This window comes from Neurospora crassa, linkage group V (genome assembly GCF_000182925.2).
Source record: "Neurospora crassa OR74A linkage group V, whole genome shotgun sequence".
Taxonomy (NCBI): Eukaryota; Fungi; Ascomycota; class Sordariomycetes; order Sordariales; family Sordariaceae; genus Neurospora; species Neurospora crassa.
Genome location: NC_026505.1, coordinates 1366869 through 1393420, shown reverse-complemented (window position 1 = coordinate 1393420; position 26552 = coordinate 1366869). Strand labels below are relative to the sequence as shown.

The following is a 26552-nucleotide window of genomic DNA, read 5'->3' as shown; positions in this document are numbered from 1 at the left end:
TTCCGTTCGTGTACCAATCTTCCGATGGTGAGATGAACCGATCAGAATCTGATTTCGCCCCGTGCCCGAGACCCGACACATCCGCTCTCCTCTCTCCTTCTTCTTCTTCTTCTCCCTGGTACCTACCTCTACATTTTCCCCCCTCCTCCTGGCTGTTATCCATGTTTCGCATAAACTCAACTGACTCGCCGTCACCAGATTAAAGTATTGACTGTTTACTACATCGATCGGTCCGATAATGACAACTTGCCATGAGTAGCCCAGTACAGGTCGCTACTTGGCCATGAGATTCATGCGATTGATGATGAGTTTTCTGTTGTCCGTTGTGGGCCGTCATCCTCCCGTGACAACGAGATGAACAGAATGTCCACCGCGAACCCTTCCAGAAGCATTCCGTGATAGCTCCCCCGCTCCATCGTCGCTCGGTACCGTTGATCCAGAGGCGCGGCGCAGTGTTTCGGAAAACACCAGATGAATAACTTCCATACATCGTTGGTCAGGGTTGGTCCCTGTTTGGGCCCGCTGGGACGTTCGGGTTGGAGTTCAGGGGCAAAACCGCACGTACCTCTCCTTCTACTTACCTCTACGTACGCGATCGCCATTGCGGGAGGTATTGAAGGCATCAGTACCATTTCTCTCCCAGGACTTTTGATCGTTAGGTAGGTGGGAGAGTTGATGGAGCAACGCCATGGTGGTCTTCAATGCGGTATCAGACGAGAACTTGGAACGCAGTGTTGAACCGAACACGTTGGCCGGGATCAAGGTGGCGGTGATGAGGATGCAGTCGTTCTCGACTATGATCTTGGGCAGATCGGGAACAATGTTGGAGAGAATCCCGACGACATCGTCTGCATGTTCGAACGAGAGTCCGGATAGATCCCGTCCATGATCGACGTCCCGTCGCTCCTGCTGCAGTGCTGCAATCCGAGATGTGCCCGTGTAGGTATTCTTCTATCAAGTGAAGTGTACGCTGGGGCTTCGACGATGTTTCGGCACATACGTACGCATCAAAGTTTCATGTCAAGCTCAGGCGAGGATAGGCCCGAAGGCTGAGAGAAAAGAATAAACTATGATTTATAGATGTACATCGCTGAAACTAGAGGTATACTTGACTAGAGAAAGACTACCACCACAGTACCGCTGCCACCACTGAACGCTCTACCAGCCGTTATCTTGGGCGCAAACGGATATGGGAAGTTTCCCCCAAAACGCCATTGAGGATATCATCGAATCATCTCATCCTTGTGACCCTCAGCTCCTCGAAGCTTCCTCGTCCTCAGCATCCTCAACCGCAGCGGGAGCGGGCCTCGGCCTCGGTCTATAACTTTCACTAACGTCAACAGACAAACGGTCGTCAGCCTCAGCATCTTCCTCCTCTTTTTTGCTGGGCTGGGATGCCTCTGGTTGCGGAGCCGGTGAAACGTTGTTGAAGCTCCAACCTGCGCTCATCCCTCCCAAGGGCCCAGTATTCACGGCCGGCGTTATCGTTACTGGATTTTGGAGTCTGCTTTGTGGTTGAGTAGATGATGTTGATGGTTCTGATGAACGCAGAGCTTGTGTCTCTACAGTCCCTGCAGGTTTTGGTGATGAAGTGTTGGTGGCCGGTTGCTGCTGTTCGGCAGGACTCATGGGAGTTGCCGGAGTTGTGGGGGTGATAGGTCGGCTGGGTGGTGTAGTGGTTAGAAGACTTGGGGCTGTATTTCCCTGGGCTTGAATTTGGGCTCTACTTTGAGCTGTATTATCGGACCTTGGTCCCACAACTGTGCGCTGCTCAGGCGCCGGTCCTGCTGTTGATGTGCCTGGCGTTGCTGTATTACCATCCTCTTGCTGACCAGCTTGATCGACCTGACCGGAATTCTGTCCCGGAGCCACAGCACCACCGTCCAACCGCTCCAAAGGAAGCAGCGACCACCCCTCAGGGATCACCACTCCTTCGGGCAAGTCGGGACTTCCAGCTGGAATGGCCGTGCCCCAGTCCGCAGCGCCATGTCTGGTGATATTTTGCGGGAATGGTGGAATCTGTACCGGCTCATGAGGAAGTGTAACCCCGAGAGCTTGCGTTTGCTGAGCGTGGCGTACCCGAGCCAGCTCTGTAGCGATGTTCTGCAACGAGCGGAACTGTCCTATCGTGGCGCTCAACTCCCTCAATTCCTGATCCAGACGCTGCCCAACTTCCACCAGCTGCGCCTGGATTTGTTCCATGCCAGTAGCCCCATGCCCATTAACAGGTTGTTGTGCTGATGGTGGTGGTGGTGCCTGTGCATTCAAGCGCTGATGGCCATGAGCCATATCCTCCGGAATACCCATTCTCCTAGCCATCTCTTGAATATCCTGGCCTTGTGCAAAGCCTAACCTGATAGGACCCAAGTTGAACATTCTAACTCCGTTGTTCTGGTGATTTCTTTGGTTGCCTGGCAGCAGGCCATTGGGATTCTGGTTAGCGGGCGCTTGACCGTTAATCTGTTGCTGAGGTTGCTGATTCTGTCCGGCCGGATGGTTGAGCCCATTGAATTCTCCTCCCTGGTCATTTCGGTTCGGTTGCTGGCCTTCCCTAGAAACCGGTCGTCGGCAGGTCGGGCACACTTGCTGACGTTCCAGCCAGCTCTTGAGACATCCTTGGTGTAAAATATGGCCACAGGGCAGCTTCTTGGCACGAGTACGCTCGAGACGAACAGGGTCGTGGGGGTCCCAAGGGCGCATTTCTTCTCTGCAGATAATGCAGGTGTCGTCTTGTCCGAGATCTTGTTCAGTAGCGTCGGCATATTGATCCATGTCCCGAGTAGCCTGGCGGTAGCGAAGTAGGGCGTTGAGTCGCTTGATAAACGACCTCGTCGTCATGAACCAGTCTCTGATAATGTGAATGGGCAACCCATAGAAGGTTATGAGGACGCCGAAGAACGCCGTGTAGATGCAGAGCTTGAGGAAGTCTGTCATCGTGATTAGTGTACTGCGCATGCGCATGGCGAAGAGTTGCCCGACTTACCAGAAACCAAATCCAACGACAAGATGTAGAGTCCCTTGGCATCCCAGCCAGGAACCTCGATATCCATCTCTTCCACATCATCCTCGCTCGGCAACTCCTCATTCTCCGCCTCGGCATCACCCTGCTCTCTGCGCCTCAAGATCTCGGCCCTGCGCTCTCTGATTTGCCGTCTCCTCTGCTCCAACCCATTTCTCGTCTGTACGCGCGTGATATGCTGCTCCCACATGGAAAACAGATACCTGATGGCCGTCTGGCTCGAAGTCACCGTCTGGATCGCGAACTCGAACAGAAACATGACCATCATGGTAGGACGCGCCTGCTGGACCACGGTATCGATGCAGTACTTGAGCATCCAGACATTGTAGGCCACGCTAAGGAGCAGCGAGACGGACAGGCGGGTGTGGAACAGTCGTGGGTTGGCGGGCGGCTGTTGCTCAAAGACCTCGACGCGGCCTTCGCCTATCCAGCCCCATACTTTGCCCGTGACAAGGGCCGTGAACATGCACAGGAAGAAGGGGCCGACTTCTTCGCGGAAGATGGTCATGGCCAGACATGTCTCGGTGACGGCGAACCAGGCGCGTTCGTACAGTTGCTCGATCTCGACAGGACGGAGGGGGCCGAAGCAGAGGCGCTGGAGGCCGTACATGAAGGCTCCATAGAGGACGAAGATTAGGTTCACGAGGACCTGTTGGGAGGATAATATGGTGAGGTCAGCTACCGGAGGGATATCGACTTAGGGGAAGCAGAGCTGGTGGACACATACCACGAGAGAGAGGCTGCTCTGGCCCAGATGGACAACCGCAGAGTAGAAGTTAGCTCGCTGATGGAACGCCGAAAGGATGACCGAGGCCGCCAGGGCTGTCGAGCACTATGCATGTTGACCATGGTTAGTTGATGTATTTCCACATGGTATGGTACTTTGTTGGGATGTAGATCTGAAGGTGAAGCTGGAGCTGGAGAGTTGAGAGATGGATGGATGGGAGAGCTGGAGCTGAGCTTCTCTCTCTCTCTCCCTAGCTATCAACTGGGGGAGCTTCCACTTACCCCTGCGTACCACGCCAACCGCATCTTGGCCTTTTGGTTTTGGTGTGCAGCGGTGGATGGCGGGACCGTAACCGATAGGGAACAGAACAAGAGGTGGAATTTATGACTTGGCAATGGAGAGGGGTCGCATTAAGTTGCCATCATCATGGGTGGAAGTGGAATGGGAACTCGTGATCGAGTAGTCGTCGAGGTGGAAAGACAGGAGGTATCTAGAATATGTGATCAGTGGTCGTAAGCAGGCAATGTAAGCAGCTACAATTACAACGTAGGCAGTAAAGGTCACGTTTGGGGGGTTCAAGGGTGCTGTAAGGAAGACTGTCAATTGCCCGGATGGTGGACATCCATGGATTGCCGCGCCAGTAAATGCCACGTTATGGGAAACTGCAGTTCAAGGTGACGCACCGGCGACAGGGAAGGTGGCCCGAAGATCAGGAAAGCCAAGCGAAGCGCGACTCCGCACAGCCACAGACGACCTTCTTTTTGCAGTCACGGTGTTCTGGAACATGGTGTTGTGGCGGTTGGCTGTACACGTCAATTGCCATATATAGGCTGCATTATTGACACATTACTTCAACAACAACCACGACTAGTCACTTTGGCGGAGTGGTTAACGCGCAGCCCTGCTATTACGTAATATCCAAGGCTGTGACTAAGGTCGCGCAGGTTCGAATCCTGCAGGTGACGTCATCTTTTTGGCTTTTTTTTGATGTTTTTGACGTCTAAATGATCCCTTTTTGTTGTTTTTGATGTTTTCTTGTTTATACCGGTCGAATTCGCTGTTGAATGGTGATATTCTTTTCGATGTTGGTGGTTTTGCACGCAATTTGCAAAAAGGTGCGGATACCCACTCCATGCGTGTCAAGAAAGGCAAGTGCGTTCACTTCGCTCCTTCCGCAACAACACACCGAGGCGAGTGTGCGCAATGTGTGCAACCTCAATGTGTGATTAGGGCTGGGGCTAGTTTGGATTGATGTAGGCTGTGTAAATCGTGAATCAAGTGCTTCGGAAAAATCAGTTTGATCGCTCATCATCGTTGTCAATAACGATACTTCGCGTGAGGACCAGGTGATGGTTGTTGGCGCGAACACAGTCGGATTATCCGAGACGACTTGTTTGCAACAAATCACCCAGAGTATCGAACTCGCATCGCCTGTCACAGATATGGAAGACCCTCAGACATAGGTACTGGGTTGGTGACCGAGATAGCAACAATTCGGCAACGATAAGGAGCGTATCTCTACTACCTCTAGTTGTACATAGCTGGCAAGTGGCAACTCTACCGTCCAATGCTGGTTTGTTCATTTGTAGCTTAGGACTCCTGGTACACTATGCGGAATCTCTCCCGAATTATCCAAACCTCACAAGGACAAATTGAATGGCTGGCTGAGCACGAATGACAAAAGGTATCAACAGAATTTAATACGACATGTACGATACAGGTAATAGTGTATTCAAGGTAAGATCACGCTTTCAGTTCAAATTAGCTATGAAAACGCCCAAGGAAGTTAGTTAACAAGATATCTTGAGCTAACGAACAAATCAGTATCGGCCTGTAGGTACATATCATCTCATCAGATCTCAGTCCACCGCTGACATGGTATCAATAGTTTCATCCTTCACCCAATCTCTCCCATCTCAATAACCAACCCAAGTATTGTAGTTACACCCGTTCGCTCAAATCCGATGGACATGCATAATATCTTCCACCCGCCGTGACCCACCGCGACTCGCCGTGACCCGTCCGTCATAGACATGTATGTTATCCCCCCTCGAAGCTCGAACCATTTATGAAACACCCCAAAGCAAAACCCCCCCGCTGCAAACACAGTATAGTTAGTTATCAACCGTTGTCAAGTTCGACTCAGCTGGTGCCTTTCTGTTTCATCACTACAGCTACCTCTACCTATCATCACGCACATAAGCGGTGGTGGTGGTGGTGGTGGTGGTGGTGGTGGCGGCGGTTCAGCTGTCCATTCCAGCCGCCCAAAATCCCCCCTTCAAAAAACGGCACGGCACGGCACGAACGAACAGGTGGCACGAACGGCACTGCAGCATTATCCATCAACGGCAGATCGGCTGGAACCGTCGTTGTTGCCGTTGCTGTTGTCGTTGCCGTTGCCGATGGTGAAGAAGGGATTAATGATGTGCCGACTAAGGTCGTTGCTTAGGGTTGCACCCGAGCGGGCTGAAGATGTCTCGATCTAGACGGTCTCTGGGACCCATAACTGAGGGTAAGCTGAACGGCATATACGAACACCTAGGTGAATAAGTGACTGGCTTTGTGATGGCTTGAGAAGAAAGTGATAAGAGTGTATGTTGGGGGCAGATAACTGCATCGGCATTCAATCGGAGCGAGAGCTGGAGTTTCAGACATTATGCTCCGCGCTTGATGCGCTTAACGAACCGCTTGATCTGGTGTGGAAGAAGCAAAGAAACTTTATTTTGAAGTGGGGAGAAAACAAGAAATTGTATTTTATACACTGAAACCCTTGACGCCGGGGATTAAATGTAGAAACTGGAAATCTATGGGGAAACCGAAAAAGAAGAAATGAAGGGAGGTTCCCACTAACTCGACCACAAGCCATTAACTCCCGTACGCGTATCCATCATTTTGACGGGTGAACAAAACCAAACTCATCAATTGTAAGTAGACAAGTTACTACTGCGCTAGGAAGAGAAAAAAAAAAAAAAGAAAGCCAAATAAACAGGGGTATGAGATCCAACGCAGATGCCAAAACACCATGTAATCCTCCCTCAACTCCATCTCTAAATACCCAACACCCCTACCACATCCTCTCGTAAGCTTATACACATGGAGACACTTATAAAACAGGTCCCCAAACCTGCTGCAACCACGTCCTGAATCTCATTGGCTGAAAAGCCGTCCTCTCGCTCTGATTAACCAACTCGCCGAGGTTCGTCGAGCGAATACAATACCTCCCATTAGCAGTCTGCAACAGCCTCTGATAGTAGAGATATGTCGCCACATCGCCAGCAAGTTGGCATTCATTCGCCCAGGCCTCAGCCTCTTGATAGGACCGTCTTGTGACGCTGAACCGGGCTGCTCGTTTGAAATCCATTAGCAAAATACTAATATCATGAGGGGCCCATAGAAAAGAAAACTCACCACCCCTAACAGCCTCACAAACCCTTACCACCTCCCCTACTGTCACACAATCCCCTCTAACCCTCCACTCCCTCGGCCACCTCTCCAACGGTAATCCCAACGCTCCCAATCCCGTCAACTCCACCGCCGCCGCCACAAACCTCGCAACATCATACATACTCGTCATAGCCACATACGCCGTCCGTCCCTGGGCATCCCGTTCCACCACCTCTGCGGTGGCCTGCTCGATATTCACCAAATAATCACTCGTCGGCATCGGCCCCATCAATCCCAGCTGCGTCCCGATTCCCCAAGGCTGCAGCCCACCGCGGGCAAACCTTTCCATGAAGACTCCGCATGAGAAAACGGTGTAGTTCATCCGGTGAGAGCGGGATTGAGACCAGCTTTCCAAAAGGTCCAAAGCGGCGCGGGATCCGCGGTTGTCGAGCGGGTCGATTGAGTTGGCCGGTGGGCGGTGGGAAAGCGGCCCCTCGAACTCGGAAGGGACGAAGCACCGGACGCGGGCGCGGCGGGCGGCGTCGATGAGGTTGAGCTGCTCGTTGTTGGAGATGGTGGAGATGAGGAGGTCAACGCCGCGGAGGACGTAGTGCAGGTCTTCGACGTTATGGAAATCTACCAAGGCGAGCTGGCAGGAAGGAAGGTTTTCTTCGAGATCGGGATGGGGCTGGGTGATTGTTAGTAGGAGGTCAATATTACACAGTGGCTATTAGGGAAAACCTGCCTGCCGACTGAAGATGAGAACGGGATGAGCACTCTTGGAGATCTCCTGGGCGAGAATGTAGGCAAAGGAGCCGCCTCCTGCAATAGCGATCCTCATCATGGCAGCAGGGTGTTGAAAAACTTTCTGGCGCATCGTAGAGTGAGGCACACAGTGAGAAAGTTGGAGTTGATGCCCAACTTGTTGGTGATGCTGATATCTATCATGTTCGAGATGGGAGTGGTCATGCTGTTGAACTTATATGAGAACCCAAAGGTGTTGTCGCTTCGTGATGTATCATCGTCTCACACAGAACCGTAAACCTTGACAACAGCAACCCAGAGGCACGGCACACCCGGAAGGGGCCAGGAGGAGAGCTAGGCAAGCAGAATAACAAAGGGTAGCATCTCAAGCCAACGGCACAGGAGTAGAACCTACAGGTGAAGATCGAAGTCGGCAGCGACAAACCGATGACATCCCACACCGGATTCTTCCACCAGAACGCCTTTCCTTGCGAGGCGGTTTGGCTCCGGCTGGCGGCGTAACTGATCATCTCAAGGATGGTCTGACGTCCATACATGTTGGCCTACCCAACCCCAAATATGCGGACCAACGGTGCCCATACCGACGACCCCATGTCATCACACGGAAGGACTGCCGCTTGGCCCTTTTCTGCACGAGATAGTTGCCCGCCGTAATGGGCCGCCGCGGAAACCCCACGCTTCGGCAGTTTGAATAACTTGCGGGCTCTTCCGAGAGGCTTCTCGCTTAGCCATACTCTGATCTCACGACTCAGGAGTCGGGGGCAGTCGGGGCAGAATGGGGTCAATAATAGTTCTCCCATGTGAGCACGAGCGGGGCATGGTGACGGAGTCCTGTTCTCAACGTAGAGTTCTTGCAACTTTGCGAGAATATGCAGCGAACCAGAGTTGAAACGCATGGTGATGGCGTCTTCGGTGTGAATCTAATTCGAGGTCTAGGGTTACCCAGACCGTAGATCGCATCATTCCCCGTAGGGCTGTCCCCAGGCCAAGCAACAACCACAACAGAATTTGGAGTTGGAAGCTGGAGTGTTTGAATAGTTCCTAAGAAAAGACTTGGAAATGTGGCAAGTGAGCGAAATTGGCCAATTGTAAAAATCACAGGACATGTTTCAGGTGAAGAAGAAGCACTGCAAATTGTCACTGTCAAAGTGAAGTGTTGGATGCCATGGAGTTGAGTGTTATATCTGGGAATAGCAAAGCCACCCTGGGACCAAGCCACGTTGATGCTGAAGTACTGGGGTCTGAAGGTTGCAACATGGTGCGACAGGGTGGGATAATAGGGCTGGCAAGGATGGTGATAGGGCATTGTGGGCGTTAGACGCCATTGAGAGAGGTGATGGAGGGTCAAGGGTGAAGTTTTGCTAATACTGGATCGGAGAGGCGCGCTCCTGAGTGGTTTTACTCGAGGCTTAGCAAAGTCTAGGTGCCAAGTTCTTAGAGTCTTGGGTGAATGTGAGAGCTGAAAGCAAGGAGTCGAAGGAGGAATACTCGAGTTGTCCAAGGTTACACGCAGGCTTCAAAATAACCTCCGATTTCGGTTGTTTCGAGCTTCGTGAGACCAAGTTGAAAGGAGTCTTCAAGCTGTTACCTAGCGAGGAGCACCCGTGCCATTTGGGATGCAATACTGAGACGGACTGATGCGTGATGACTTGCATGTCCCTTCGCATAGTCCCTTGGACTCGAACGGTTCGGACTGTAGGGCTGTGATGTAACGGTGATGGGAATATGGGATTGACGACACCATATTTCGGATAGCGAGACCGAATGACCAGATCTCCAAAACGCCCGAAACATAGAGTTGGTGATGAGCAATACCAACGGTAACTACATTTGGAAGGACATGAAAACACTTCAGCCTAGTTTGGGTCCGGTCAACCAGATTTGTGTGGATGAGTTGGGCGGATTGGGGGCCATGCTTCATCTCCTTGTGTTGGAGGCAGAGCGAGGAGGAGGCTTGGCCGTTGGATCGTCTCCCGGCTTGGTATTTCCCACAACCCCAAGGCCAGGAAATAGAAGTGACAAGAACGAGCGTGGAGTTCAGCTGAGGTGGATGCCGACCAAGCGAGAACTTCGCCGGTATTTCACTTCTCATCGTGTGAGATGATGAGGGGAGTCAGTTGAGGTGGTCAACAGCGAACGTTCGGCATTGAAGCGGGAGCTAAGCTGCCAAGCAGGCACCTGAAATCTACCCCACTTGCCTGCCGTTGACGGGGAGGAGGCTTGCTGTTGCCTTGTTGCAGTGCCGCCCCCTGCAACTGCCCGCTCATCCCGTTGACGTCTCCATCAGCTTATCTATCATCTCGTCTCATCATCCCGGCCCTCTTCTGCCTCAAGGTTTCGACTTCAGTTCTCTTCCTCAAACTTCCTGTTTGGGGCGGATGACGACCTCAAACTTTTGGGCTTTACCCCTATAAAAACTGAATCTTGGAAGTATGCCGGATAGCCTGAGGGGAAGTACTCACGCAAGCAATTTAAGTCTCGATCCTGCAGTGAGCTTCAACATGGGCCTGTTTCCGCAACACTGTACACGGCAGCCCGCACATGTCAAAACCATAAATTGAGGCCTGCTCGAATCGTTTTGATCCAAGTCATCGAGACGAACACCCTGTCTCTGGAATGGTGAGTCCAAGTGCCATTCCATATTCGCCAAACCATAACTAAAGTTTCGACATCGACATATCAGTCAACATCACGATATCTTCGCTTGCGTCAATCATGCTCAAAAATATTGTTCAGAATAACAGTTTATTATCCGAAACTAAAGTCGTTGCGTGGTCATGAATTCGTCAATAGGTGAAATGGGGGGTATAATCTTTAATCCATCCTCAACCTCGTCTTCCTTCCTTTCAAGACGGAGTCTTTCCTCGATCATTTAGAGATCAGCGTTCTTCTGCGCCTCAGCCTCCTTCTGGATATCATGTTCCGCACCACGCTGCTGGGCCTTGCCAACATCATGCTGAGACTGATATTCGGCCTGCTTCTCGCGGTCGCCGACGAGCGCGGCAGCAGCATTTCCGAGCTGGCCGGTAAAACGATCCTTGGCGCCCTCGCCGAGGTCCTTGACCTGGCCGCGGGCTTCCTGCTCTTGGCCTTCGCGGTTTTGTTGGCGGCCGGCTTGCTTGAGGTCCTGTAGCAATTGGTAGGTTAGCGAGCTGTTTGTCGAAGACGAAAGAGTGAAAAAATGGAGGTAGCAAATAGACATACCTCAGAGCCGACAGCTCCACCGATAAACTCCTTGGCCGCGCCGGCGGTCTGTTTCCAAGAACCGGACGTGCGGTCGGGGTGATCGGCGGCGACGGCACCGTCAGAGGTGGCCGTGAAGCCGGGGACCTTAGCGGTATCGTGCGAGGCGGCGTGCTCGGCGTGAGCCTTCTCCTGCTTGAGCTCACCTTCGGCCTGTAGTCCTGGGTGTTAGTTATGGGAACGAGGTGAGTGTGAACCAAAGGACTGCAACCGTACCTGATCGCCGCGGTTGCCAACGATATTACCAACGGCGCTCTGGACAGCGCCGGTGGCGGAGTCGATGTAGGACTTGAGGGTGGAGTTGTTCTCGGTAGACATGTTGGGTGGTTGTGGTATGTTTAGGTTGATGTGGTGATGGATCGGTTCGAAGTTGTTGTTGGAGAGTAGTTGTGGTTTATTGAGTGATGGATTGTATCGTGGGAATGATGATCAGAAAATTGTCTTAAGGGGCAGGATATCTTTTCTTTATATATCCCAAGCTCGACTTGCACAAGGTCCAACACAACCCGCATGAAGACAAACAAAAGCAAGATCGGATGACCAGAACAGACCTTCCCGTCCATGAAAATTCAGGGTCCTACCGAAATCTTGGCCTGGGGTTGGAGGCAATGACGGACTGGAGAGGCCTGAAAATGGCCATGTGAGCCTTGTGTCAGTTCATCACTTCCGAAATGTCTAACCCGCTTTTTGCTCTAATTGGTCCAGTCATGGTCTTTCTTGTTTGTTCCAGTTCGTAGCTTCCAGCAACTTACTAGTCATTGCATGTGGCAGCAATGTCCATTGGATGGCCTTACCATAGTGTGTGCCTGTGAAGATGTCGTTTGTAGTCTCACAAAGCACACCAGAGACTATGATGTCATAGGCGAGAGGCTGCCAATAGGGGTTCGTTCGTCAGTTCATCCCACCATCTCAAACGAAACTGTGACATCATAAGTCGTCGCAGCCACCAACGAGCCGAGCTAAGCCCCTCAACACCAAGGCGGTTTTCAGGTGGAACCCTTGACCCTTAGTTCTGAGAACGTACACTACTATGTACACACTCACTCATTGTCTGGCCTTCGACCTCGGTAACTGGCCACATTGTATACGCACGCCCTTTGTAGAGTTCTTCAGCAGAACCATCGGGTTGGGGGGTTCAGAACAGTCACAAAATGGACACGATCTACACACAGCCAAAGTCAAATGGAAAAAAAGACGTTTATCAGCCACAGTGCTGGGGAATTATGTGTATCCATTATATGAATGATGAATTGTTCTTCTGACACCTCCGAGCGCCGCCTCCCAGCCCTATGGTATCATTCTCTTGCTCATCAAAACAAAGGTCATCCGCAAATATCGCTTACATACATGATAGTATACAATGGGTCATGTTTTGCCCCTTGCTTCCGTCCTTGCGGGAGCCTCGGCAATTCGTAAAGTTGGCCGTATAAACAACCCGAGCGGCCTGTAGTGTTTGTGAAAAGGCAGCGCAGCGGGAGAAATAAAAATGCAATAGAAACTCCGCCCAGTTTATAAACCGTGTTAAAATACCGCACATCAACCACATCATGTCACCTCTCAGTGCTGACTCCACTGGATCGTGTTCAGGTCGATACCCTCCTGGACGAGCTCCCACAGAGGAGAAAGCTCACGGAGGAAGCCCACACGCTCCGTTACGGCCTTGAGCACGTAGTCGATCTCCTGCTCGGTAGTGAACCGGCCGATACCGAAACGGATACTGGAGTGGGCGCTCTCATCACTGTTACCCAAAGCACGGAGAACATAACTAGGCTCCAGAGAAGCCGAAGTGCAAGCACTGCCAGAAGAAAGTGCAATATCCTTCAAGGCCATCAAGAGGGACTCACCCTCGACATAGGCGAAAGAAACGTTCACGCAGCCGGGGTAGAAGTGGTTGGGATCACCGTTCTGGCTGGTGTGCTCCATGGAGAGCAGACCGTTGAGAAGACGGTCGGAAAGGTGCTTGATGCGCTTGGAGTCGTACTGTTGTAACAGTTAGCGCCCATCCTTGAACGAGAGATGCATTAAATGTGGGATATGGAAGAATCATGATCAGAGAAGTTGCTGTCTATCAACAAGGAGTCCTTGTCACGGGACTTCAGAAAGCCATGCATGTGTAAAGCGACTCATCATAAAAGGGGCAAAGGAAGACAAAAGAGACTGTAACATACCGGCATTTCTTCCTTGGCGATGCGGCACGCCTCTCCGAAGCCGACAACGAGCGGAGGAGCGAGCGTGCCGCTGCGAAGACCTCTCTCCTGACCACCACCGCTGATAATGGGGTCCAGTCTGACTCTTGGCCGACGACGGACGTAGCATGCACCAATGCCCTTGGGGCCGTAAATCTTGTGGGAGGAGATGGACATCAAGTCAATGTTCATGGCGTTAACGTCAACGGGGATCTTGCCAACAGCCTGGGCAGCGTCGGTGTGGAAGAAGATCTTCTTGGACCGGCAAAGCTTGCCGATTTCCTCGAGGGGTTGGATGACACCAATTTCGTTGTTGACAGCCATGATACTGACGATGGCGGTGTCGGGACGGATGGCAGCCTCCAGCTCCGCCATGTCGATCAGGCCGCTGCTCTTCACTGGGAGATAGGTCACTTCGAAACCCTCGTCCTGGAGATGCCTGCAGCTGTCGAGGACACACTTGTGTTCTGTCTGGCTGGTGATGATGTGCTTCTTCTTGCCGGACCGGCCAAAGAACCTAGCGACGCCCTTGATACTCATGTTGTTGCTTTCGGTGGCACCGCTGGTGAAGATGATTTCCTTGGGGTCAGCGCCAATCAGATCAGCAATGTGTTTCCTCGCCTCTTCAACGGCCTTGTCAGTCTCCCAGCCGTAGGCATGTGTCCTCGAGTGGGGGTTGCCATAGACGTTGGTGAAGTAGGGCATCATGGCATCGAGCACTCTGGGGTCGATGGGGGTTGTGGCCTGCATATCCAGGTAGATGGGACGCTGTCCCTCATCCATCACGGTAGCATTGCTGAGAACATCTAGTTGAGTCAGCAACGAGGACGACTGCGCAATATGTCTCCGAAGAGGTGGGAGGTGATGATGATGCTTACCAGCCATGGGGCTGACGTGTTGGCTCGAGCCATTTTGCGCGCTTATAGTGAGGCCCTGCTTCTCCATCTCCCTGTGATCCAGCTTGATAGCATGCTCGGCCTGCACGTCGGCGTTGTTCCTCTTGGTCTCGGTCACATAGCTCCTGGAAGCAGAAGCAGTCTTGACAGCAGCCGCAGTAGTCGCCCGCGACAGCACACGCGCGCTGCGGAGAGGAGCGGCCGCGGCCAAGCGCGATGCCTGTCGCAAGACGGACGGCGCAATGGTGGACATGGTAAAAGGAAGAAGAAAGAAGGAGAGGAAAAGAGAATATGGTGGTGAGGGTGATGGCGGATGAGGGAGAAAAAGTTCGTTTTGTAACCAAACCTACAAAAACGGATGGAGGCAGCGGGCGGGGCGGCTCAAAACACACTCAGAAATTCAGATGGAGCTGCCGCCTCCCGCTCTTCGGCGGTCGGAGTGGAATTTCCGCCATACAGAAAAGAACAAATCGAAACAAACGGCATCCGCACGCGGACTTGGCCTCGGAGGGGTCGGTGATAAAGGAATGTGCCAATGAGGGGCGACAACCAACAAGGTTTGGCACTTTGATTGGTCATTCTGCCATCGGATGGCCCCACCTGTTTCTTTCTCGGACATCGGACAAGCGCGTATGTACGTACGGCGAAAATGACGCTGCTCCAAAATGTTAGAGAATGGGCCGCCGGGCATGACGGAAACTGAACGCTCGATGTGCACCGCGGCGACTGACTTGACAAATACAGTGCGGAATGTCCACTTGTGAAACGGACTCCGCGGACGCATCTGATCCATCATTGCACAGAAAGGAAGAGCACTGACCCGGGGCAGGCATCCATCTGTTCTCTCAATCGGCATGTCCACTGGGATGAAAGCTACACTACAGCGGGCCCCAGACCCAGTCGGTCTACCCCGTCGTTCCAATTCGTTCCTTTCCGGGGTCTCATCGACCAAAAGCAGAACAACCGATGACGGTACCTATTTACCTCCTCGGTAGTATTCTGTTTCCATTCGCATTGGATGTCTGCGTTGGACTATAACTTGAACCATCAGTGACATGCCATATAACCGCCGACAACCTACTTGAATTCCATTTACACTGCTAAACTATTTAGTAGCATCTTACCTCTAGGACAGCTACCTCTAGCTACTTTACCTCCTACCGTTGAAGACCGAATCCTCCCCGAGGAAGTTTGTCGGACCTCGAACGGAACTGCTGACAAGGGTCCGACCGACGGGATTCAAGAACAAACCGAAATCACAAGACGCCTAGACAAAAAGACTTTTCACACTACATCTTGGAACGAGGTCGCTGTGTGCGGCGTGTCCAACATTCAGCAAATAGCAGCGCCACGCAAACCGTCGCAAGCTTCGCTCAGCCAAGACTTCGTCCACCAGCCAAACGACCTGCACCGCCCCCCTGCCCACCCCCAGCGTCATCACCATCGTATCCGGATCCGACTTGAAGAGGGCACTCGACCACCGATTGCCTTCAACCTCTCCGAACAGCAACCCGCTTTGCGCATCTCCATACAAACACCGAATACACATCAGACATCATACGGCTTCGTAGCAGAATATGAGCTTCAGGGGCTTCCAAAAAAGCGTGGTCCGCGTAGGTTCTGCCCCGCATACCTAGTTGATCTCACCTCCCCTAGTTTCGGTTACAGCGTCATCATCACTTCCGCCCTTCCCGTCGAGTCCCCCGTCTGTGGCAGAAATAGCGCCGAATCACTCGGGTTGGCAAACAGGCACTAACACGACAGAAACCAGGCACCACAACAATTCAAGCAAAAGTTTAACCTCGGCGAGCATACCAAAGACCCTGTCTACATCGACTCGGAGCGCAGATTCCAGGAGCTCGAAACCGAGACCAAACGCCTTCACGATGAAAGCAAAAAGTACTTTGAGGCCATCAATGGCATGCTGCAACACCAAATCGAGTTCTCAAAGGCAATGACCGAAATCTACAAGCCCATCAGCGGCCGCATGTCCGATCCCGATTCGCTCGTTCCCCATGGCAACTATGAGGGTATTGCCGCCTGCGAGGAGTACGAGGCCGTTGTCAAGGACCTGCAGGAAACACTGGCGCCAGAGTTGGAAATGATTGAGGCTAGGGTTATTCGGCCAGCGAACGAGCTCCTCGATGTGATCAAGGTCATTCGCAAAACGGCCGTGAAGCGCGAGCACAAGAAGCTGGACTACGACAGACACCGCGCCACCCTCAAGAAGCTCCAGGACAAGAAAGACCGGTCGGCAAAGGACGAGAAGGCCATGTGGAAGGCTGAGAACGAAGTTGAGCAGGCCACGCAAGAGTACAATTACTTCAACGATCTGCTTAAGGACGAGCTACCCAAGCTGTTTGCCCTCGAACGCCAGTTCATTCAGCCGCTTTTCCAGTCCTTCTACTACATGCAGCTCAACATCTTCTACACCTTGCACGAGAAGATGCAGCACTGCGACATTGGCTACTTCGACCTGACCCTGGACATTGAGGAGGCCTTTTACGCGAAGCGAGGTGACGTCCAGGAGCGGGCTGAGGCTCTCTCCATTGTCAAGTTCAAGACCACGGGTATGAAGCGACCGCCCAAGTACCAACGTCCAGGCGCTCTCGAAGGAAACAAGCCAGCAGGCCTACTTACAGCTGGCTCCTCCACGACCACTTCCACCGGTCCGCCTGAGGCGGCTCCCTCAGTCACAGCCCCACGCCCCTGGGAACAGCAACAACAAGCTCCTGCCGTCACAGCACCGCGACCTTGGGAAACCCAGGCGGAAACAGTAGAAGCGCATGCGCCGCCACCGTATTCGGTGAAGCCGAGCACGCTACATGCTACGCCCGCCTCCTACGCCGCTCCAGTTGCCAGCCCGAAACCCTCGTCGTTGTCCATGGCGGCGGCTGCAAAGGCCAAGCCCCCACCGCCGAAGCCCAAGCCCAAGGCCCTCATGGCGGCGGCACCCAAAGTAGAGACCGTCACAGCGCTTTACGACTACTCGGCGCAGGCGGAGGGCGATCTGAGCTTCCGTGCCGGTGATGTGATTGAGATAGTAACAAGGACTGCGAACGAGAATGAGTGGTGGATTGGAAAGTTGCATGGAAAGCAGGGTCAATTCCCAGGTACGTACTGTACTATTTCTTAGGGTGCTTGCTTTGTTGCGAGCTGGATATGTTCTGACACAATGGTCTTTTGCTAGGAAACTATGTCCAGTTAAACAGCTAGAGGATACAAGGCTACTTGTAAATGTAGTTATCAAAGAGTTGCTTTCAGCACACTTCACTTCTCAGCACGACTTCAACCTATACCCCTTTTTTGTGGACCCGTTCATGGTCGAGTTATTCATTTGCAACCACAACACGGATTCTTTCTAGTTCGTCTACATCGTACCAGGCCGTGACGTTCTGTAGCAGGGCCTTGGTGATCCTATACGGATGCAATGATATGCGGCAGGTGACTCTGTTGAGAATAGTCAGGCAGGAGGAAACTCCGTCGCGAAGGAGGACCTGCGAGGAGCGTGGAGCGAGAGGGTCCCGGGTGTTTGCGTCTAGGGAAATGGCGGGTGTATTGTTTTGGAGCGAAGGAAGCAACGGAGTGAAAAGGTCACAGTGCATTGGGTCAAACCTGGAAGTTTTGATTAGATGCGTTTTGCCATGATCGCCGTCGTGGTTTGTTCCCTTTAGGTTAGGTACTTGCCCGCGCGTCAAGCTTCCTCAGGTGAAGCTAATTTCTAATTTTGTTAACGCAACGACCACGCAGCTCAGCTTGAATCTAGTGTCACCAACAACCGCTTGCCTTGTCAAAACTACCTGGCTCGGCTTCACCTCCTGGCTCGACTCCAAGGATTCAGGTTTTTTTTTGGGAGGAAAGAAAGATGTGTATCATATCTGCTACTCATCTACAGGTAGGTATCACTGAAAGCCATGGCAAGTGTACTGGAGGGTCCTTATTGGAAATACCGATGTTGAACGATGGCCTCCAGCTAAGATGCAATGCTTCGGTGCCCTGGATAGCGAGGTCCTCTGGTTTAGCTTCAAGTGAGAGACATGCACCTGCCTTGTTGTACAAGACTAAGGCTAACAGAAGCTTCCAATAATGCGCCAAGCAACCCAGCTGTATGCTCCTCCCTCCAATTCTCCATGAGTCCCTCCGTGGCTGTGAAGCAAGACAGGGAGTCACAATCTCCAGTATGTCGGGCAAACCCAGATCTATGGGCTTTTAATTCCCCTCTTCTCACTTGCACACAAACTCTTCTTCCTCTTCTCACAAACACCACCACTACCACCAAGCGCAGCGTAACTCGCAGACTCCAGGCAATCTTTTGGCCGCCATTTTTTGGGTATCGTCTCTCTATTTGTCTTGCGGTTCGCAGTATTATGTCATCTCTTCTCCCCTGGCCTCTTTCTTCGTGTTGATACACTTCAAGCGTTTTTATTTGGAACGAAGGAAATCTTGCACTAAAAGAAAGAAAACACCCCCGGCTACCAATCCCCTTCCGCAAGACCACTCTCGACAGCCTGTCTGAATCAGTCCCATCAATTTGCGTTGGACTTGCCTGGCCTTATTTTGTTGCCGACTCTTCTCTCAATCGTCCCCGCGGAACAGACAGGCCCATTCAAAACATCCGAGTCCGCTACCAAAAATCAACGAATACACAGATTCGGCTTGAAGACCAACACCGGATTTGTTCTTCCAGTTCACGACACCAACGCGATACTGCTGCTCTCCTGGACTTGCCGTGAGTTGTTTTTTTAGTTCCTTTCACAAAGTATTAACGTGATGACTCGGAGCTCGATTATCGTTGCGTGGACACTTCATGAGTATGCAGTTGACTAACACGTCTCAGACCAGGAAGGACCCTTTACGCCCTTGAAGGACCGAAGGCACCCACATCGAGCGACATCCGTGGGATTTCAGACAATATGGCTGCCGTAACCAGTCACATCACCAGTCGCAGGAACTTTAGCCGCTCTAGAGTTCCTGCGTTGAAAGTCAAGACTACTGTGGGGGATTCAGTCGGTTTTGATGGAAAAGGAAAAGCACTTGCATCCGATGACTGGCGCAAGTATGCGTCTGCCCCTGGAATGTCAAACAAGGGGAACCTCCGGAAAAAGATTGCTCAACGGTCGAGCGCTACAGAGCACTCCATGGAAATGCCTCGCGAACCTGGATTCTACCGCCCGAATGACGGCGAAACTGCTTAGGAAGTGGTTTCATCAGCACCAGGAGACCGCTCAGTCTCAAACCAATCAGCGGCGCACTCTGCAGGTACTTCTGAACATTCAATTGACTCGGCTCAGAAACCAATAGTGGTTCATATTGAAGACATGAAGCCAATGCTCATGAACGTCAACGGCGAAAACATACCATTACCTAACCGATTCACTTTCGACATCCGCCCCAAGTGCTTCAAAAGCGACCACTCCGATGACTCATCCAGCTCCCCTACTTTTGGAGAACTCAGACGCGTCCTAGATCCCAGAATCCTCAGCGGCAAAATCTCCTCTGACTGGGTGACTATCGACCGCGAGCTCCCGGACGATATCCAGGCCTTACTAAACACCATTCGGGAACTCCCCACATCAAATGCCCCTTCTAGGAAGCCCGAAAGTTGCCCATTTGATGCGCCCCTGTCTAGCAATAGGCCCCAGGATTCCAAAGACAGTACAGGCGCGTCTGAACGTTCGGAAACAAAGCCTCAAGATGACGAGGAGAAACGCTTTCGCAACATGATCAACCGTCTCCAGAAGCGCCTGCCAACTCCATCCTTGGTAAAGCCCAGGGTACCAAGCAGCAAGCTACAACCTGCTGATCCCGCCATTCTGTGTGCCAAACTGAAGGATGGTGCAGTGTTCGAAAATACCCAACTGAACCAAGTCACCGAGCCGCGCCCTGAAAGAAAGGGCAGATTCAGCGACTCTGGGTACGCCAGCGGTAGCAACCCATCGTGCATCGTACATTACTCAACGTCGGACAACTCTAGGGATTTCCAAGACGAGCCGGCCGCGGCCACAAGAAGAAGTTTGGAGGCCCAAATCGCAACCAAGAAATTGAATCCTGCAGCAGCCGAGTTCAAAATCTCGACTGACAGTGTACATCTGCCCGTGCTCTCTCCCAAAAAGCTATCTCGTGGCCCGCTTACATCGCTTCTTTTCAACCCAACTCCTGATGTGGCTGTGGCCGGGGCTCTCCCTTCGTTGGATAGGCTACAAACTGCTCAGACGAGGCAGGACATAGGCACTGCAGTTGATATGTTGCAGATTCAACAGCCAAGTCCCGTCAATTCTGGTTTGAAGGCCAAACAACGAAAAGCACCTCAGGTTCCACCCACCCAGCAAGCTTGCCTTCCTCCTGTTCAACATCTTTATAATCCCGCTCTGTCCGATGTCAATCCCATGGCTCTTACTCATCCCAGCTTGAGCTTACCGCCACAGAAACCCAATGCAGCTCTCCCATTTCCCCCTGCTTCATGGATTGGAGGACCAGGGTTGGGCAACTTTGGGACATTTCCACCACTTACCGCCCCATCGATGGCAGTTCCGCAGTTCAACATGCAATCTCCGGATATGGCAGCGACTTTGGGGACTGGAACTTTCCTACCTTCAATGCGGCCGCCCATTCCACCCTTTGCGTCGGCTCCTATCAGCGGCTTAGGATCGATGTACCCCCAGGCTGCAGTGCCAGCAATGCCGCCAGTACAACCGTCGATTCCACTGAAAGGCGCAGGTCAACAAGCTCAGCCGGAATCCAAGGTTGACCGCCCTTATTTTCCCGTGACAACGAAGCCTCGGGTCCCGGATCCGATCAAACAACAACAGTACGAGGAGTATTTGGAATGGCGCAAGGCCAATGAGCCCGGGTACCACATCAAGTGCAAGATCAGACAGGCGAATCGCGTGGTGCGTCAGCATCAATACCAAGCCGAGGCTCCCAAGCTTGAGGAACCGGGCATTTCGCTTGCATGGAAAGCGATTGCTGAAAAGGCCAAGGCTGTTGTGGGAGCGGCTGAGGCTCGTCGTGCGGCGGAGAAGAAGTCGAAGCAGAACTCGGTGGTTGAAGAGTTCAAAGCCAAGATTATTGAGAGGGTCATGGGGAGCTCGGAGACGAAGGATGACAAGGAGGACTCTGAAAAGAAGATGGAGGACGAACAGGCTGTTGAAAAAGTGATCGAGAAACCGACAGAGGACAAGGTAATGGATGAGGAGACAACTGAGAAGATGACTGACAAGACAGCTGAGAAGACGGAAGAGGTCAAGGAAAGAGTGAAGGTATGATGTGCAAGGAAGCACATAGTGGTATTGGGAGCGAGTGGAAATAAACAAAATTGCTGCGGTTCTTATTTCCTCTTGTATGTATACCATGGAGAAGAAGAGACTGAGATATCTTCTCTCATGCTAACATTCTCTACTGGCGTCGGATTTGGGGACTTGTCATCACAGTTTATGGTTATCGAGACGATGCGAAGCATCGATTTATGGATTAACCTCGCTATAGTTATGATTGGCGGTTGTTATTGAGCCAAAGGTGTCTGGGGAGATTCTGAGACACATGCGGGTATGGTTATGATTAAGAGACCATCATGTTGGTGTTGGTCGTTTTGCGCAAGCTTTGCCTTTTTTTCGTCTTTGGTTTTGTTCTGCGAATGACTGTCAGTTATCGTCATTGATATTGCCGTTACCTTTTCTTCTAGATAATCATTGTGATAGACATATGAATCAAGAAGATTGGTACGCATCCACTTATCACGGAACTGATCAGATGTCGGAATATCGAGTGCGTTGATGACTCTGGTGGAAAAGGGAGCAGATATATCAAAAATTCCAGCTCGTTTCAATGTTGATATCATACATTGCCCGTTATATTTCAAAAATGTAACATTCAACAAGTTGAAAGACTGAAATTACCAACCTTCGTCCTTACCCTGACCAGCCTCGTTGATATTCTGTACATAGCAGCTCAGAGAAGTCCAGTTCAGGTGTACATATGAAACGTCGAGTTATACAGCATGTTTTTATGGGCGCGACATCATTCCATGTTGTTCATTGGCGAAAAAGTTGGCGCCTTTCTCCCGTTGCGCCGTGTCCTCCTCCCCCATCCTTCCATCCTCCACGCGGACGGAATGCTACCGATCGGGGGGTTGGTCGAGAGGGCCATACGACGCACAAAAGTTCACAAGAGGATCAAGTTCGACAATTGCATCTAACTTGTTCAATCTAAAATGAAAAGCGGTTTGTATCCTGGTTATGGTTTTAGTGTACACTACAAACACTGGCGATACGACGAAGGTGTAGAAAAAAAAAGGGTATGACGAAGGTTAACAAGATGGGGATTGACAAAGGTTAAGGAAAGGGGATAAGGGTAGAGGAGACGGGACGGACGGACGGAGGAAAAAAAGGGAAATGGAAATTCGAAAGTACAATGCATACATACCTCTATATAGATGTAATATGTTAGCTTGGCTCCTTGGTACGTTGACTTACAAGAAACAAGGGTTAGATAGGTGTTAGTCCCACTATTTTCTGTGTGAAAGTTCAGGTTCTCTGCCACCTCCAAAACACCACCACGAAACAAGTTTTATTCGTGGGGAGGGGTATCAAAATATGGCTTACGGTGCTTACATATTAAGAGAAGGAAAGAAGGTTTACTGTGGGTGTGATGGTGGTAGTGTATATCATTCATCAGGAGATCGACAAGGAACTAACTGATGAATGATACAATCCTGATGTTGAGCAAGCGATGTAATTCTGACGGAAGAGCCCATCCATGTATCGAAGGAGAGACGAAGACGACGACGACGACGACATCAACGACGACATCGAAGTCCTGAAACGTGGTAGCGCGGTTACGAGCAAGCAAAGCAGCCACACGTGGTGAGCTGAAGTGTACGTACACCTATAGTACTCAGTACAATGTATCGGGCCAACGGGCGTGGGCAGTGTCCGGATTCCGGATTCCGATACGATACGCGGATGGCTCGGGGTGGCGTGGACGTTCCTGTACCACTTCCTTGAACAACGGGTCACTATTCTAACTGGCTGGTACATAATACTAGCAGCGTTTTTGGTTATACTTGGAAGGAGAGATGGCGGAGGAGGCTGCTTTTTTCTCTGGAAGTAGTGTATCTTTGGGGTTGGGGTGGCACTGCAGCAGCTGTTGAAAAGGTTGTAGTGTGTAGCGAGTGTAGGGTCACTCAAAACGAGGTTGAGTTGAGTGTGAGAGTAAAAACAGAATGTTGATTTGGTTCTTCGGCTGGGATCGATGCCTCTATGATGATATTCTGGAGGACGATAGAGGGAGGACGGCAATGATGGACGAAACTAACAAAGAGAACATCTTATGGAGGGGTCAATCCCGATCATCAAACTAACTGAAAACGGACCAATCAGTTCCCCAACAAGCCGTGGTCAAAGGGTTCAGTTTATAAGGGTTCAAGACAGAAATCGGAAGAAGGGACCCCAAGCTCGCACATCATGCCCCTCTGTCTAGGTGATATCGTCATCGGCCGGGGTCGCCCCACCCTGGCGATGATGCTTCGCATTGCTTGGCGCTCTTTTCCCCCATGTCATTCCCATGACAATTGCCGTCCCTCGAGTGCCCCTCCATCGATCGGCTCGCTCTTGGTCGCAGTGACATTCGATGTCTAGACGCTTTCTCTGACGGATAGTATGATGGGATGTACAATGTCGTGCGTCAGTTGGTGGGCAGAGAAACAGGTGCTTTGTGTACAAAGTACAATGATCAAAGTGAATGGCACGGCTAAGTACTCCCTCACTGCTATGTAATACTACTACCAACACTTGCCCGATAAAACCGGTCGACCACCCAACAACTTCTTTCCTGACTATTCTTCAACTTGTGCAATCCTCTTCGCGACTTGTGTATCCAAAAGGGTGTTAAGAGACATCTTCCACTGTTCGTGTACATTACAGCATTCGAGACACTTCACCGGGCCATCAACCTCCAACTTATACAAGCAACTTATCGCAAACGCCACGACTGTTCTGCTGCTGCTCGGACACATTACTTGTGATATCTGAGCTCCCCCAACCTTTCCTTCCTCTCCAACACCTGTAAACAATAACAATAAACAAACACCCATCAAGCACACACCAACAAAACCAACCGCCAAAATGGAAGTGATACCCCTCATCCTCCGCTTCATCCAGCTCATCTTCCTCATCATCCTCACCGGCCTCATTGGCAACGTCATCGCCCTCGATGTCGACGCCTCCACCACCGCCCGCGCCGCCATCAACTTCACCATGTTCGTCATCGCGCTCTCGTGGGTGGTCGCTCTCTTCGGCCTAGTCGCCGCCATTTTCCAGAGCGTCGCCATTCCGCTCGTCATGCTCATTTTCGACGCCGCCGCCACGCTCTTCACCGTCGTCGCCGGCATCGTGCTGGCGGCCAAGTTGGGTACTCCGAACTGTGGAAATCTTGCGAATGATCATTATGGACATAAGTGGATCGCGTACGGGAGTGCCGATGATGCGAAGAGGTGCAGGGAGATTCAGGCGGGAACGGTGTTCATGTGGTTGCTTCTTGCGGCGTTCTCGGCGGCGTTGACGTTGGCGATTATGAGCTGGAGGAGGACGGGCGGAAGCGTGAGGAGCGGGCCGACCATGTCACAGGTGGTCGTCTAAGGCGGTCGGGGAGATGGAGTGGTGGTGGTGGTTGGAAACCTTGAGAAAGTGCTCGGGAAGAGTGTTGAAGAAAGCTGGAGAGCCTGGATAGTTTTGGTGGTATGCTTGGATGATGGTATGAGTAGGGCTATGGCAGCAAGGATGAGTTATGGTGATGGATAGCTATTCGCTTCATCATGGGTGTGCGGTGTCGCAACCCTCGACAATTATACCCAGATCAGTGTAATTACGTAGTGATGGCTTGGGTTAATATGGCGAACGAGGAAAGGAAGATCAGAACCTGCATGTTATAATAGTATCAGTCGAACCTAAAGTCAGCAATAGTAATGGGTATAATTGGCATTGTCTGATGATCAGATGTATCTGCAGAGCTTCAACGCTTGCTTCCACAAGTATAACGACAGTCCACATGCATTCTACACATGTCTGTAATTCTTCACCACCAATGCAACGCAAACTGTGCAAGAACGAAACATACCCCTTTATGCTAGTGTTCCCATACCGTAACGCCAAAAGAGCACTGTGTCCACCCCTGGTATCCCAGATTATACCGAAAAAATAGGGTATCGAGAATTGTGCTGCCGTCGCCTTTGACTCGAGTACCTCATCACCACGGTCGCCTGTCTGCCTCCCTCATACTGATACTGGCGTAGCAGCTCCTATCCAACCGGCAATGTTGAATAGCGTCTTGTTATACCATTGGACCTTGACCCCGTGCGCCCACTCCATGTACCGTCCCCAACCTGCCGGGCCATGTTAGCAACTGACTTTCCGCATCGTCGTTATTGTCTCCTCCCACAGCGCAAGCTGTCTTTCCCAAGATCTGGTTTTGGTTTGTCTTACTCCAATAAGCAAACTTGCGCCCCAAAAACTTGCCCGCGAACGGTATTAGCACCAAGTTCAAGAGAAGCTGCAGCTGCTCGAGACTCTGTTCCCATTCCTTTTGTGCGTCTGATTCGTCGTCGTACTCGGAGTCGTCCGAGCCTAGGATACTGCTGGAGATGGACGGGAGGGAGTCGACATCGTCGTTGTCGGTTGACGGGGAGTGGTCGTGGAGGACGTAGGAATCGGAGGGGGTGGACATGGTTTTGGATGTCCCGAATGCGCAATTTGTCTGTCTGAGGGTATCGCGTCTCTGGCCGGGAGTAGGTAGCTATCGTCAGTGTGGTTTGGATGAGGCGAGCAAGTGGTCGGCGCCGGCGCACGGTCGGTTGTCGCGGTGAAGATGGTACTGTAAGTAGCTATCGTAGCTCGGGCAAATTGCGATAGTTCGGGATGGAGACACTGTACGAATCGGCGTAACGCCTGACGTGTAGGATATTGTAGAAATCGCGTGGGACGAACTTGATTGCTGCTGGGAGATTCGTTGTCGGTTACGAACACAGCGATACACGGAGATGGATACCTCTACGGACTCGGCGCGCCTTCCAAGGTTCGTGATGGAGCTGGTTGTTGTCGGTGACCGATGACGGGCCACGGCACCAACTGCTGCAGCAGTGCAGCTATGCGATGCTGGAATGGACACCACTCACCTATCGCTGCCGCCAAGCACTGCACCGGACTGCAAGTGCCAGTGCCAACCCAACCGTGTCGGACTGTGCGGCCGTGGCTCGAGCGGGTTGAAGGCACCGTGCTGCAGGGAGGAGGGCTGCATGGCCTGGAAAATGGAGAAGCGGAGGCGATTTGTAGTTGCAAGTG

General features: G+C 51.8%; 8 protein-coding genes and 1 non-coding gene across 9 annotated transcripts; 4 read left to right on the top strand and 5 right to left on the bottom strand.

Annotated features, from left to right (window-relative positions):
• Positions 1–791: 791 nt before the first annotated feature.
• On the bottom strand, positions 792–4384 carry NCU04633 (RING finger protein). The gene is made up of 4 exons (XM_954083.2): positions 4028–4384; positions 3747–3851; positions 2984–3668; positions 792–2927 (listed from the first exon to the last, which is right to left on the bottom strand). Exons 1-4 carry the CDS (start codon positions 4049–4051, stop codon positions 1252–1254), a joined length of 2490 nt encoding a protein of 829 aa, XP_959176.1. The 5' UTR covers positions 4052–4384; the 3' UTR covers positions 792–1251.
• Positions 4385–4616: 232 nt separating this feature from the next.
• On the top strand, positions 4617–4711 carry NCU15089. The gene has a single exon. It is a non-coding gene; the product is annotated as a tRNA-Ser (tRNA).
• A 1979-nt stretch (positions 4712–6690) lies between these two features.
• On the bottom strand, positions 6691–8906 carry NCU04634 (isoflavone reductase). The gene is made up of 5 exons (XM_954084.3): positions 8477–8906; positions 8290–8416; positions 7897–7994; positions 7155–7818; positions 6691–7088 (listed from the first exon to the last, which is right to left on the bottom strand). The coding sequence occupies exons 1-5, from the start codon at positions 8789–8791 to the stop codon at positions 6850–6852; spliced, it is 1443 nt and encodes a 480-aa protein (XP_959177.3). The 5' UTR covers positions 8792–8906; the 3' UTR covers positions 6691–6849.
• Positions 8907–10607: 1701 nt separating this feature from the next.
• On the bottom strand, positions 10608–11929 carry NCU04635 (hypothetical protein). The gene is made up of 3 exons (XM_954085.3): positions 11355–11929; positions 11100–11291; positions 10608–11022 (listed from the first exon to the last, which is right to left on the bottom strand). The coding sequence occupies exons 1-3, from the start codon at positions 11454–11456 to the stop codon at positions 10768–10770; spliced, it is 549 nt and encodes a 182-aa protein (XP_959178.1). The 5' UTR covers positions 11457–11929; the 3' UTR covers positions 10608–10767.
• A 404-nt stretch (positions 11930–12333) lies between these two features.
• NCU04636 (cysteine desulfurase) lies at positions 12334–14684 on the bottom strand. Its single transcript, XM_954086.3, has 3 exons — positions 14203–14684; positions 13307–14130; positions 12334–13118 (listed from the first exon to the last, which is right to left on the bottom strand). Exons 1-3 carry the CDS (start codon positions 14471–14473, stop codon positions 12696–12698), a joined length of 1518 nt encoding a protein of 505 aa, XP_959179.1. The 5' UTR covers positions 14474–14684; the 3' UTR covers positions 12334–12695.
• Positions 14685–15081: 397 nt separating this feature from the next.
• On the top strand, positions 15082–18181 carry NCU04637 (BAR adaptor protein RVS167). The gene is made up of 3 exons (XM_954087.2): positions 15082–15833; positions 15992–17333; positions 17411–18181. Exons 1-3 carry the CDS (start codon positions 15798–15800, stop codon positions 17434–17436), a joined length of 1404 nt encoding a protein of 467 aa, XP_959180.2. The 5' UTR covers positions 15082–15797; the 3' UTR covers positions 17437–18181.
• A 288-nt stretch (positions 18182–18469) lies between these two features.
• NCU04638 (hypothetical protein) lies at positions 18470–22012 on the top strand. Its single transcript, XM_954088.2, has 2 exons — positions 18470–18949; positions 19058–22012. Exon 2 carries the CDS (start codon positions 19539–19541, stop codon positions 21483–21485), a length of 1947 nt encoding a protein of 648 aa, XP_959181.1. The 5' UTR covers positions 18470–18949; positions 19058–19538; the 3' UTR covers positions 21486–22012.
• A 1883-nt stretch (positions 22013–23895) lies between these two features.
• NCU04639 (non-classical export protein Nce102) lies at positions 23896–25254 on the top strand. The gene has a single exon (XM_954089.3). The coding sequence runs from the start codon at positions 24342–24344 to the stop codon at positions 24852–24854; it is 513 nt and encodes a 170-aa protein (XP_959182.1). The 5' UTR covers positions 23896–24341; the 3' UTR covers positions 24855–25254.
• On the bottom strand, positions 24158–26425 carry NCU16952 (hypothetical protein). The gene is made up of 2 exons (XM_011396516.1): positions 25698–26425; positions 24158–25597 (listed from the first exon to the last, which is right to left on the bottom strand). The coding sequence occupies exons 1-2, from the start codon at positions 25936–25938 to the stop codon at positions 25488–25490; spliced, it is 351 nt and encodes a 116-aa protein (XP_011394818.1). The 5' UTR covers positions 25939–26425; the 3' UTR covers positions 24158–25487.
• Positions 26426–26552: the final 127 nt, after the last annotated feature.

Bases quoted from the DNA above. Each gene is read 5' to 3' on its own strand.
- NCU04633 (XM_954083.2), bottom strand. From the start codon at position 4,051: ATGCGGTTGGCGTGGTACGCAGGG. The intron at 3,852-4,027 runs GTAAGTGGAAGC...CAACATGCATAG, and splicing joins GGTTGGCGTGGTACGCAGGG to TGCTCGACAGCCCTGGCGGC. The intron at 3,669-3,746 runs GTATGTGTCCAC...TCCTCCCAACAG, and splicing joins AGAGCAGCCTCTCTCTCGTG to GTCCTCGTGAACCTAATCTT.
- NCU04634 (XM_954084.3), bottom strand. From the start codon at position 8,791: ATGCGTTTCAACTCTGGTTCGCTGCATATTCTCGCAAAGTTGCAAGAA. The intron at 8,417-8,476 runs GTATGGGCACCG...TATGGACGTCAG, and splicing joins GTGATGACATGGGGTCGTCG to ACCATCCTTGAGATGATCAG. The intron at 7,819-7,896 runs GTTCTCATCTTC...ACAATCACCCAG, and splicing joins TCTCCAAGAGTGCTCATCCC to CCCCATCCCGATCTCGAAGA.
- NCU04635 (XM_954085.3), bottom strand. From the start codon at position 11,456: ATGTCTACCGAGAACAACTCCACCCTCAAGTCCTACATCGACTCCGCC. The intron at 11,292-11,354 runs GTACGGTTGCAG...CCAGGACTACAG, and splicing joins TTGGCAACCGCGGCGATCAG to GCCGAAGGTGAGCTCAAGCA. The intron at 11,023-11,099 runs GTATGTCTATTT...CAATTGCTACAG, and splicing joins GTGGAGCTGTCGGCTCTGAG to GACCTCAAGCAAGCCGGCCG.
- NCU04636 (XM_954086.3), bottom strand. From the start codon at position 14,473: ATGTCCACCATTGCGCCGTCCGTCTTGCGACAGGCATCGCGCTTGGCC. The intron at 14,131-14,202 runs GTAAGCATCATC...TGACTCAACTAG, and splicing joins ACACGTCAGCCCCATGGCTG to ATGTTCTCAGCAATGCTACC. The intron at 13,119-13,306 runs GTATGTTACAGT...CTGTTACAACAG, and splicing joins TCGCCAAGGAAGAAATGCCG to TACGACTCCAAGCGCATCAA.
- NCU04637 (XM_954087.2), top strand. From the start codon at position 15,798: ATGAGCTTCAGGGGCTTCCAAAAAAGCGTGGTCCGC. The intron at 15,834-15,991 runs GTAGGTTCTGCC...GACAGAAACCAG, and splicing joins TCCAAAAAAGCGTGGTCCGC to GCACCACAACAATTCAAGCA. The intron at 17,334-17,410 runs GTACGTACTGTA...GTCTTTTGCTAG, and splicing joins AAAGCAGGGTCAATTCCCAG to GAAACTATGTCCAGTTAAAC.
- NCU04638 (XM_954088.2), top strand. From the start codon at position 19,539: ATGAAGCCAATGCTCATGAACGTCAACGGCGAAAACATACCATTACCT.
- NCU04639 (XM_954089.3), top strand. From the start codon at position 24,342: ATGGAAGTGATACCCCTCATCCTCCGCTTCATCCAGCTCATCTTCCTC.
- NCU16952 (XM_011396516.1), bottom strand. From the start codon at position 25,938: ATGTCCACCCCCTCCGATTCCTACGTCCTCCACGACCACTCCCCGTCA. The intron at 25,598-25,697 runs GTAAGACAAACC...ATGGCCCGGCAG, and splicing joins GCGCAAGTTTGCTTATTGGA to GTTGGGGACGGTACATGGAG.